The sequence below is a fragment of the Acipenser ruthenus genome, chromosome 10 (assembly GCF_902713425.1).
Source record: "Acipenser ruthenus chromosome 10, fAciRut3.2 maternal haplotype, whole genome shotgun sequence".
Lineage (NCBI taxonomy): Eukaryota > Metazoa > Chordata > Actinopteri > Acipenseriformes > Acipenseridae > Acipenser > Acipenser ruthenus.
Genome location: NC_081198.1, coordinates 4,934,701 through 4,946,798, shown reverse-complemented (window position 1 = coordinate 4,946,798; position 12,098 = coordinate 4,934,701). Strand labels below are relative to the sequence as shown.

General features: G+C 36.6%; 1 protein-coding gene across 1 annotated transcript in view; it reads left to right on the top strand.

Annotated features, from left to right (window-relative positions):
* The window catches only part of LOC117407412 (transforming growth factor beta receptor type 3-like), a 73,513-nt gene extending 62,582 nt beyond the window's left edge, over positions 1 to 10,931 (top strand). Inside the window, exons 15-17 of the mRNA XM_059031566.1 lie at positions 1,698 to 1,751; positions 2,403 to 2,510; positions 7,738 to 10,931. Coding sequence (XP_058887549.1) covers positions 1,698 to 1,751; positions 2,403 to 2,510; positions 7,738 to 7,856 — 281 coding nt within the window. The 3' untranslated portion in view covers positions 7,857 to 10,931. The remainder of the gene's footprint in view (positions 1 to 1,697; positions 1,752 to 2,402; positions 2,511 to 7,737) is intronic.
* Positions 10,932 to 12,098: the final 1,167 nt, after the last annotated feature.

The window sequence follows — 12,098 nt, the reverse complement described above, 5'->3', positions numbered from 1 at the left end:
TCAGTCAGCAAAGAAATAATGAGCATGAATGTTAAAAAAAATATATATATATATATAAAACACAATAATATATTTTAGCTCATATATATATATATATATATATATATATACAGTACACAAACACACACACAACACAATAGAGTCATATATTTGCTCACTTATCACAAGATAATTACATAAACAAAAGCAGCAGTTCTTATTTTAACATGTATGTGTACTTATTATTTTTGGTATAGCATGGTATAGTTACCATGTAATTAACACCATTTAGTCTTACCTAATTCGGGAAGGTGGTTGTGGTTATGTTGATTAACATACATCAGCACCCATTTGCAGATGTATCCCATTATTTATAATAATAGGTTCTATAAATTAGTTCTCCGGGGTTATAATAAGGTAATAAATCAAAGACATCATCTATGCTTCAGTGAAAACCCCAAAGCATTGTGCTGGACCTGACCTGAGCTGGTTTAGCCTGGTCTCTTAAAAAAAAAAAAAATAGGGGCCATTTGTGGGCAGCCGGTGGACGAATAAATAATTGCTTGAAAGACGTAGCTGTGCATTTTGTTTTATTACTCAGCGACTTTGAGGAATTTACCTTTTTTTTTTGCTAGAAATAGCAAGCTGAAGGGAAAATTGATTCATTTATTTCATTTATTTCAATTGTGCATTCCTCTGGCAATCAAACACCATTTCATTTGGCTGACTTGGTTAAGGGTCCCTGAGAAATGAATTTGTGTGGTCTTGTTCCATTACAGAATAGCCCAAGTTACAGGTTAATAGACACCAGAAGTACAGAAAGTGTGAGGAATAAAAACCAATCTCATTGATAATCAAGCCAGAGTGTTGCACTGTGACCTGCAAAAAAAATACTACTCTTTGAGGGAACTAGACACTGTAAAGCGTTAAAGAATACTGTTTTTTTACTTCATGGCTTTCACTCAATGTATTGCTCTCTTGCAGAGAACAAGCTTCTTTGGCAATGGCCTGTCTGTCCTTATGTCATGCTTCATTTTTAGCGATATCGTGAATTATGATTAAACTTGGTACGGACATTTCTTACCACATGTTCTTGGTAACAGGGCCATGGTAACATGGACCTTGTCTCATTAAAAATAGAAACACATCATGATTGTGTTTTATGTTTTACAACTGAAGTACAGCAATAAATAAACTGAAGGATGCACGTAAAAGGTTAACAAACACAAAACATATTGCTAAGGTTATATTGTGAAATAAAAGAGTAAGCTAAGGCAAATGGTTTTCCATTTTGAATTTATCTCCAAGATTACCTCTTTGCAGGTGTATAGTTAATTAAAAAGCTTAGGGATAAATGGACTTTATCAGACAAAGTGACTGGGATTAGTAAGATAGCATCCATCAGGCATCGTCCTTTGATAATGCATATGTTGAAAAACTGAACAAGACCATTCAGCACATTTTTATACTGGTGTATAACTTCAGACATACTGTACTGTACCCTGTACACTAAACTTTAACTGACCGTGTCCATGGTTTACAGAAAAAAAAAAAATGTAATTAAATATACAAAAAAATGTTCTTCTTTAACAGACTAGAAAAGATTCTTGGGAAACAAATTAATTTAATGCAGCAAAACTTAAACGGAAAATACAATAGTTAATATGGTCCACTTTATTAGTCAAATTTTCTTTCTTTTCTTTTCTTTTATATTACAGATAATTTCAAAGACGACCCAATAAAAGAAGCTGACAAAAGTCCCCAGCCATCATGTGAGTATTCTACACATGGACCACTGCTGTGAGTCTCTGTGTGTATACAGGGCAGTAAGCCATAGAACAAAAGGGAATGTCCAGTCTGATGTAGTGCAGGATACCATTTGAAGCTTTGTCTCCACTTCTGACCTGTGCTGTTTGTAAAGACCACCTGCCTCTATAAACTTCGTTTAACTAAAAAGCTCTGTATTTTTTCAGCTATTAATGGGAAGGGGTGCAGGTTTTCAGGTCTTGTCCGTTGAGTCCCTGCTCTGCCTTGCCTGTCTTGGCAGACCATTGATCTGGGGCAGAAGAAGCCAGCGTGTTTGTCTTGAATCTGGATACTTTAACTAATAGAACGTAATGTACAGTCACAAACCGTAATACATACAATAACTTTGCGCAAATGTCATACACCTACATGTCACATGCACACATACAGAGCCGCCAATAATCTTAATCTATGTAAATGATATATACGCATAAACCACATGCTGTTTCCTTTTATAAGACTGTGCATATACAGTAAACACGCACACAGGGAAATGTACTCCCCTGTAAAATGGATCACGTATAACATCCAGATGCACACCAGTGTTTCGCTGTGCACATTTTCATAACATTGGAGCAAAGTCTAAAGACTAAAAACAATGTAACTGTGTGTTGCAGATGTTATGCATGGCTTGGACACGGCGACTGTCGTGGGAATCGCGTTTGCAGCTTTTGTGATCGGTGCTCTGCTGACGGGGGCCCTGTGGTTCATTTACGCAAACACAGGTACGTTTCTTACTGGGTAGATCATTCGCTTGATCAGTGAGAGCTCTGTTAATCCTGATTGAGAAACATACTGTAATAGCAGAAACTTCAGCATGGCCATCAGGGTGTTTTAAAAAGGCAGTCCAAGTAGGAAGCAACACCTTTTGGACTGGGAGCTTTTACTTTTTTTAATTCCCGGGGGGGGGTGGACGACTGCTTCAATGTATAAAAGTACCTAGTTACCTCTACTTTGAGGTGTTTTTCATTTGTCTCCAAATAGGGTCTTCACTGAGCACACGTTGACTATTATAATACCATTTAAAGGGAAAGTCTCCAGCCCACCCAGCTAGCATTACAGCAGGTCTCACGGAACAACCCTGTGGCTTCACAGGAGATACACAAGCAAGCAGCTGCACACCCTGGGGTCACAGTTCTTCTTGAAACCCAGCACTGCTTGGACAGTATCTGCAATGGAAACTCAATGGATTGAAAAACTATTTCCCCAGTGGTTCCTATACAGTTCCACATTGGTACCTATGTGCTGATGCAGCCATGTATTAGCATAATGGAAAATATTACCATTGTTATTCAATTTTTCCAATGACTCCTGCCGTTGTCCCTGGGCCTGTGCTGCTATTGCCCCATACAGTAGTTCATTATTGCACTTGTTGCTTATTACAACACATGAACACTACTAGCAAATTGATTAAAAATAATAGTTTAGGTAATACATTTTGAGTGAGTTTACTAAAAGTTTGTGTGTTTGTGGAGGAGGGGTGATTACAGGTGAGACCTTGTCTTGTATAAATGCCTCCGCCACAAATAAACACTATCAAAATTGAGTGTTTTAAATAAACATTTTCATAACAATGAGGCTAATGTTATATGAGTGGTTGGAAAATTTGCAGTCTCAGAATAGTAAGGAGAGACTTGTATGTGATCTACCAAGCTCAGTAAAACAGTATATCCCTAGCAAGAAGTGTTAGAGTAATGTGTGTCTTTAGTACTAGGTGTTTTTTTTGATGCATGTTTAATAAGTGCTATAGAGCAGCTATACATTCTTCTGGCACAGCTGAGAGCTGAAATGAATGCAGCACTATTAGTCACCCTCACAAGATCAGTGTATCTAGGGACTAATGTTATTACTGGCTGTCCACCATGAAAGAAATGTAGTTTCTTTCATCTACATTCTGCTTTAAATGTTTCAATTCCCTGGTTAAATAAGAACGTTTAACCAGGTGCAAAAACATGTTAGTGCACACGTACTCATGCACCATTACTTTCGGGAGGAATGGTGTACAGTATGTACCCTCCTCCCGAGAGAAGTGCCATTGTAATGCGATTATTGTGGTTAAAACCACTTACCCTTTTGAGGTGTTATTACAGTTGTCATTTCTCTTAAAAGGAATGTCAAACCCAAAAAGACATGAGCCATAGGAGGCCATGCATTAAATGGATTAGAATATAAAATAACCACGTATATTGCCACATATTTTAAAACGTTTACTCTAGATGAGGCCATCCTTATCATCCAGGTTTATGTCTTTGATTTTAATAAAACTAAGAGAAAAAAATATGTGCAGTATAAACTCTATAGAGTGCATGAAAAATTGGGTACAGGTTAAAATGATGGGTAGGGTAGGTTACAGCAAACCAATGTATTTTTTATTATGACCTGACAGGCAGAACCAGTGTAACATTCGCTCAAAAACTGTTTGGCCACAGTAGCCGTCTTCACGTAAAAACAGCCCAGAGGAATGAGACATTGTGTGGTATAAGATACCTTTCAGCCCTGCAGCCCCGTCAGGTTAGTGGGTGACAGGCACACTGGCAGAGCAGTGTGGAGAAGCCAGTGGCTGTGTTTTACCTTGTTTGTGGAGAGACAGCAGGTTGTTGCCTCCGGTGCTCTGAACCCCAGACCCTTCGCAAAGATTTTCTTCAATGCCAAAATACAAAGAACAAAAGTTGTGGCAGGAATGTGAGGCAAGGCTGAAGTGTGGCTGGAGTACGGTGTTAAGCTGGCAGCTCCTGATGGCTGTGCTCTTGTTCTGTAATGGAACAAGAAGGAAGTGAAAAGCATTTCTGTTTAGCTAAAGCAGCAATAGTAACAGGCGTTGACAGAATATGGCTGCAGGTAATCTTGCAGATACTCGAGTCCTAACAAATGTCTCTGCTAATAATAATATAACCTCCTATATAATCTCCTATAATCTCCTTAAAGAGAATCAGGTAAGTTGTAAGTGGAAGGATTATATATATATATATATATATATATATATATATATATATATATATATATATATATATATATATATATATATATATATATAATCTATCTATCTATCTATCTATCTATCTATCTATCTATCTATCTATCTATTAGCTCAAAGAGCCAGCTGCCCTATATAAGCAAATACTGTATCAGAGTATACATTTTTTTAAACATTTCCCCATTAATCTGTATCATTTGAGGTATCAGGTGACTTAGAGCAAAGCACTCAACTGTGAAGCTTGAAAGACCCAGGGGACTTTTTTGACCTGAAAAAAGAAACAAGGACCAAGGGTCACAAATGGAGATTAGATAAAGGGGCATTCAGAACAGAAAATAGGAGGCACTTTTTTACAGAGAATTGTGAGGGTCTGGAACCACCTCCCCAGTAATGTTGTTGAAGCTGACACCCTGGGATCCTTCAAGAAGCTGCTTTATGAGATTCTGGGATCAATAAGCTACTAACAACCAAACGAGCAAGATGGGCTGAATGGCCTCCTCTCGTTTGTAAACTTTCTTATGTTCTTATGTTCTTATGTCCTTGTGTTCTTACAAGTAATATATATTTGGTAGGTGCTACTGAATAGGATTTCACCTAGAGCTTCCACAAGGCACTTATCACATACCTGTTGCTGATCGCACCAGAAATTATTCAATAATTATTAGTTTCCTCTGCTGATCCAAAGAGTTAAATGTCTCAGATAGATATAGGCTGCGTTTAGGGAGGCAGCCTTAAGGTTTAGAGAATTCTCCCAATCCAAATGTCCCGCTTGCTTCTATTTCTCTTGTACTCTTAGTCAGCTGTCTTTTTGTATTATTATTATTATATTATTATATTTTATCCAAGTTAGTCCAAATCTCTAAAGCTTATATATTTGCAGAGTGGTGGTATCTCACACTTGGAGTTTTATAAAACTGTCTTGAGAACATGATCCAAATAAATAAGCAGGCGTGTTAGGAGATGCTACACAGACCTACCTTAAGAAAACATAGTATATCATGATTGGTTTTTTTTTTTTTTTTTTTTGCTACATTTTAATAAGAATTAAACTGAACCTATCCAGATGGGATGTAAGGGATGATTACACACAATCTCTGAATCAGGTTAAGCTGAGGTTTTGAAACTGACAAAAAAAGAGCATGCAGACTTCCTGAGTAGGAATATTGCTGACAGTTTGTCCCTTAACGGAGATAACAAAGTACATTTCCAAGTTACTCTCTAATGAGTAACAGCCTGTTTACTGTCAATAGCTGGATGTCTTCCCACTGGCTAATTTAAAATCCCTGTCTTTCGTTTTCACACTGGCCTCATTATCGAAAGTAACCCCAGCTTCTGAAGGCATAATAATAGAGGGAGCAGAGCGAATTGAATATGTTATTTGTTTCTCTGTGGAGCAGATTATGTTTATTTACTTACAAGTCTAGACATAAGCTTTAATTTCTATCATGAATTGCCAGGACGGTCCTCAAGTCTTACTAATTATACAGTAAAAGAAATGTAGTCCATCCAGACTTGGGCTTATCTCACTTTAATATTAGGGTATCAGTAAACTTGGCGGCCAGGAAAAGGATTTTAATGAGGTTGGGTGGTGGATGTGTATTTAAAAGGCACATTACTTTGAGAGTGTGCAGGATGTCACTGTAAACAGAATAGGGGTCTTGCAGGCCTTTTCCTGGGTAAATCATTGGAATGTTCGACAGACTTTTCTTTTAAAGCAAACGGGAGGATGCAATCAGCAAACAATAGAGCAAAGCAGGTCATGTCACAGCACAGAGATTGCTGTCACATTATGTGTAGGAAGCATTCATTAAAAAAAAAGTTCGGAAAATACCCTGCTTTTAAAGCAAAACAAGATCTGCTGTCATCATTTTAGCTTTTGGAAAATTACCTGTTTGACTCTAGTCCATACACCATATGAGGTGCAATTAAAGTGAGAAAAAAGCCCCTTCAATCGAATTTGTGAAAGGTTTGGGAGAGATGAACGTCATGTTTGAGAACTTTCTAGACTGAAAGGCATGTATTATTATTTTATTGTATGTTTTATTTATTTATTTGACTTGAATTATCTGTACCTAAAAGGAGACCCTTAGCTGAAGAACTGAGAGTGAGCGCATGTTCTGATTTTAGCAGTCTTTTGGCAGGGATTAGCAGAGTGGAGGGGCCTGAAAAAGGGAATTTCGATAGCTGCTGTTCCTCAAGTCCGACGGGGGGGAAAAAAGCACTTTTTTATGGCTTTTGATAAACGATCGGTTTGCAAACTGGCAACATCCAGAAGTGTCCTCTTATAGCTGCACAGGAAGGGAGGGACCAGCACAAACAACAGACGGATGCAGAGCAATTTCACATTTTTAGAAGAAGAATAGAAAAATGATATGAACAACACACGCTTTAAAATCTCGAAACTTCACCATTGCCAGAAAACATTCCATTCAAATTGAGGACTACAGTTTTCTATAATCGTAAAAATGTATCAAAACAGTTTTTTGTGAATTGCAGGAAGAGCAGAAACCCACAGAAGAAATGTAGACAAATATATAAGCCGTGGTGTTCCATATACATTATATTTAAAGTGTTAAAGTACAGGGTACTGAAGTTTATAGCTGAATAGAACTGCTCTGCAAGATGAACAGGCAGTGAATGAATAGGCAGGTAAGCACTCGTTGCTATGGAGACTCACTCCACCTATAAGTTTATTGAAAGAGATGTTTCCAATTGGATAAGAGGACGCTGCCGCTATATCTTTATAGGCTAATAAGCAATCCCATATGGTCATCACAAACTTTAAAAACACTCATTCATATAGTAACACTTTTCAAGTCTTTTTCAAAGTCTGTATGCACACACACGCACATCATACAGTGACAGCTGTACTTTTTTAAATTTACACATTTGCAGCCGTAAGATTTCAAAGATGTGCAAACGCTGTGGCTTTTCCTGTTGTTGATATTTTAACAGTTCTGCTTTATTGCTTTCACCAGGTGAGACAGCTGGAAGACAACAAGTGCCCACATCTCCCCCGGCCTCTGAAAACAGCAGCGCGGCCCACAGCATCGGGAGCACACAAAGCACTCCCTGTTCAAGCAATAGTACGGCCTAACCCAGGGGAGTGTGGAGCAGCCTGGGAGCACAGGAAAAAGGGCATGGGTTCACAGCGACTGTTTGTTGATGTTAGCTTTCCCAGGATGAAAGGAATTATAACTGGTTGCTTTTGAAAGCAGAGAAGTGTTTTTTTTTTTTCTTTAAAAGAAAACACCTGATGTCCCTTCACAAAACAAAACAAAACAAAACGTTTAGACGTGTGTGACAGAACTGCTAATTACCCTGCACTGGGAACTGTTGAAAGGGGTTGAGTTCCTGATGTGAAATACAGGACAGTGTTTTTTTTTGTTTTTTTGTTTTTTTTTGGTTTTGTTTGTTTGTTGTTTTTTTTCAAATGCTGCTTTTGTTCATAGAAAAGGAAAATCGTGATTTCATTTTTGTATTCAACTTCTTCAGTATGTTCTTGTAAAATGTATGCAGTTCATGGATGATAGAAGATGACAATATGGTTTTATAGCCAAACAAAATAAAAAAAATAAACAAAACTCAAGAGACTGTCTCAAAGTAAATGGCTTCAAATTACACTTTAATGATTGTTTTACCTTTCATTAACCTGAGTGGTTCTGAGTTCTAGAGAATGTTGGTTGAATTTAGCTAAAAGCCATTTAGACTGCTAAATACATGAGAAACCGAACTCAGAACGACTGCAGACATATTAAAAAGTAAAAAAAAAAGAAGTAAAAAAAGTAATTTGAAGCTATTTACTCTTTAATTTTGTGTGCATATTGTAAATAAGTAGTGTTAAAACAGTACAAAGATATATATATATATATATATATATATATATATATATATATATATATATATATATATATATATATATATATCATTAGAATACAAAATGTTCCAAATGAATTCCATTGCAGTGACGTTTCCGGAAGACGTAACTGATTTGTATGGAAGATGATAATAAATACAATTACAGGATTGGGCATTATAAATGAATAAAGATGATCTATTGAAAATAAATAAATGAATGAATAAATAAATAAATGCTAATTAAATATGCTTATTTGGGGGTTTACACCACTATCTTTATTTTTAAAAATAATTTACATTTATATATAGATAGATAGATATTCCACACTGTATACCTGTAAATACATTCTTCCGCTACATTCTTAACGTCACTCTGGAAAGCTGAAAAGATTACAGTGACATGATTCACTGGAGGGCACCGTCGTTCCTGACGTCATTGTAAATATATAAATACAGATACCCAGAAACATGACATTTAAAACCGCCTCCCAGACGACACTTCTGATGTCCAGCCACCATTTACACTACCAGCACCTCTCATATCATACTTTAAAGCATTTTTATCAAGTGCCTTCATTAAACCAATCGGAAGTATTTGATTGGGGAAAAAAATCTAAATAGGGCAGGAGGGAAAATAAAGTTTATCGATGCAGAGGTTTGATTGTTCGAATTCTGTAGTGTATATATTTTGGATAGAAAAAAATATGTGTTCATGTATAAAATGTTACCTGTGAACTAATTGCTTGTTTTTACTCAAAAACTTATAACAATGTTTCTTGCTGCAGTTCATGCCTTGTTAGAATGTCGTTTATCTCTATTAAATATGTGTTGTATGTAAAACGTTTATAGATGTCTTCAGAGAAGACAACAGAGTATTTTAGTAACACAGCTATATTTTTTACTATTTTTGTGGACTTTGTATAAAGTCATATTTGTTTTAAAAACATGTACTTAAATAGAGCCAACCTATACACTTTTTAAAATTCATTTACTGTGAATTTTGTTTTTATCCCCGTGCCATCTAATTGTATTTTTGCTACTATTTTGTAAGTCCCAGTCCTCTTTTCTTCCTTGTGTGAGTTACGTTTATGTGTAAATGTGGTTTGCTTTTGTGAATAGGCGTGCTTTAAAAAATAACCATCAATGGCATTAATTCATAGAAATTGTATTCAGCTCAAATACCAAATGTAATCTCACGATTTGTATTGTTTGTCAAGTGCTTTATTTTGTGGGCTAAATTCAATAAAAGATACAGGGAGAATGTAGAAAAGTATTATTATGTTAGTCTATTGTTCTTTGTTACAAAATGTATTATTAATTTAAGGTTTGGGGAGGTAAAAAAAATCTGGCTTTGAAATTCAAAAATAAAAAATATATTTTATGACATACAAGTTAAATCACTTATCTATTTTTTTCTTAAACTTGTACATTTGTGTCTTTTAACGAATATTACCCACAATCCTCACATTTGGAGGGATATATCCCAGGAAACACGGCAGCTGTTTTTCAGCCATGATCATGGTGCGATCCTGAATGTTTCACAATAAAGCATTTTAAGCTTTGTCATAAAGCATTAGTGTGACAGACAGTACTGAACACTTCAGTGTACTAACTGCTCTGCTACTACATTATGAATACGAGCCCTCGCGAGAGTGAATGATGCTTTTTTTCCTGTCTTTCTATCTAGAGAATAAGCTGTGGGGGAAGGCTGGTAATCACTTACATTGCCTATAAAAGGTTTTGATAGCATTCCAATGGTTTTGTGGCTTCCCTTTCGAATGTGGTGGGCTCACCGGAACATTGGTCACTACAGTACAGTACCTCTGGCCCTTTAAAAACGTGGTCTAAGGCAGCTGCAGATTTCACAACCTTACACCATTTCGACAAACATTTTTTTCATTTTAATTAAGATTGTACATTTTCTCAACTTTTTTTTTTCTTTAAATGTAGGCCTAAATCTACCTCACTGTTTTTTTTTTTTTACTGCTAGTTTCTTGGCACTTGTGAGTGATGTCAGTTGGCTAATGTGCCTTTTGTATAGCCAGAAGCAGGGGTGTTCAATCAAACAAGAACGTGTGATCAATTACAGCGCAATATCCAACCGAACGCTAAGGCATAAATATTTCAGTCAAGACGGGCATATAAATTAACTTTTTTTTTCCCCCAAAGCACCCAGCTCATGTAACAGCTGTAGCCAGCTTGAACACCCCTTGCTTTTACATTTTCAGTTTTTAAAGCTATTGTAAAGGGTCTCAGCTGTAAATAGGTCTTTTGTATGCTTTTGTATGCATAATAAAGCTGTATAATCACTAAAGGTGGAGTCTTGTTATACTTTCTGTGGCCCAGTGTGGGTTTCCGGAAATATTTTTGAAGTCGTTGATGTCATATTGCAGGTTTTTTTTTTTTTTTTTTTTTTAATAAACATATTATTGTTTGGAAATGTTAAAATGAACAAGCAGTTCATAATTAATTAGGATTGTTAATAGCTCCATTATGACATAGTCACAAATCCAAAATCCAAAGCAATAACAACTATATAATTAGATTAAATTCAGGTTTCCTGCATTATTTTAAGCCCTTTTCTAAACTTCCCACATCATATTCCATTGATATCCGGTGGGCATACGTTCCTTGGAGCATTATTGATAAAATTGTTTCTATTGCGTTGGGTTTGTTCCAGGCTAATAGGTTGATTTCCATATTACTGGTAATAAAGTAATGAGATCAGGTCAATAACGTTCATTATCTTAGCAGTGGCTGTTGGATCAAATCCAAGGTTTTGGAGCAGTTACAGCTGTGGTTACGTCTCCATTGGTTATATTCTAAAGGCCTCCGAGCCAAATGAAAGTGGCATATTGAATCAGACCCGGCCTTTAACAAGCAGGAAAGAGGCCAATGACATCATCCCGGGGGACTGCTAGAGTTAACCAACATGACGGCTAAATATGAACCTTCCACTTTGAAAAGTGTGCTGTATGTGAAACAGCTTTACGAAAGGGGACGGAGCTACTGCATGTGCTTGTGTCTCTCTGTCATTATCTCTCTTCCTACCCCCGGTGTGTCTCCCTGCACCTTCACTGTGGCTAATGCAGACCACCATGAATCATTATGTGGTGCAGAGCAGTGCATGTAGATGAGCTTGTGGGTTAAAGACACATGTTTGCATGGCTCTGGACAAACTTTAAAGGGTTAACCAAGTTGCTTTATGAACTCCCCCTTGATCTATAAGGAGAAATATGGAGGTAGAAGACTATATCAGCTGTATCTAACCAAAGGAGTTCACATCAGCAGTGTATTATGTAGTCAGCCACTTACATATGGACAGAGTTAGAAAACCTATTTGGTCATTCTTCTAAACTTGGCTATTTGAAGCAGGTACTGTAGGTTGCATTTTCTATATTGCTTGCTAAAAGGCTGTTGCTAAAGAATGGCCAGATTGCACAGTCCAATGACACCCAGTGTCATCTCTACATTAATATTG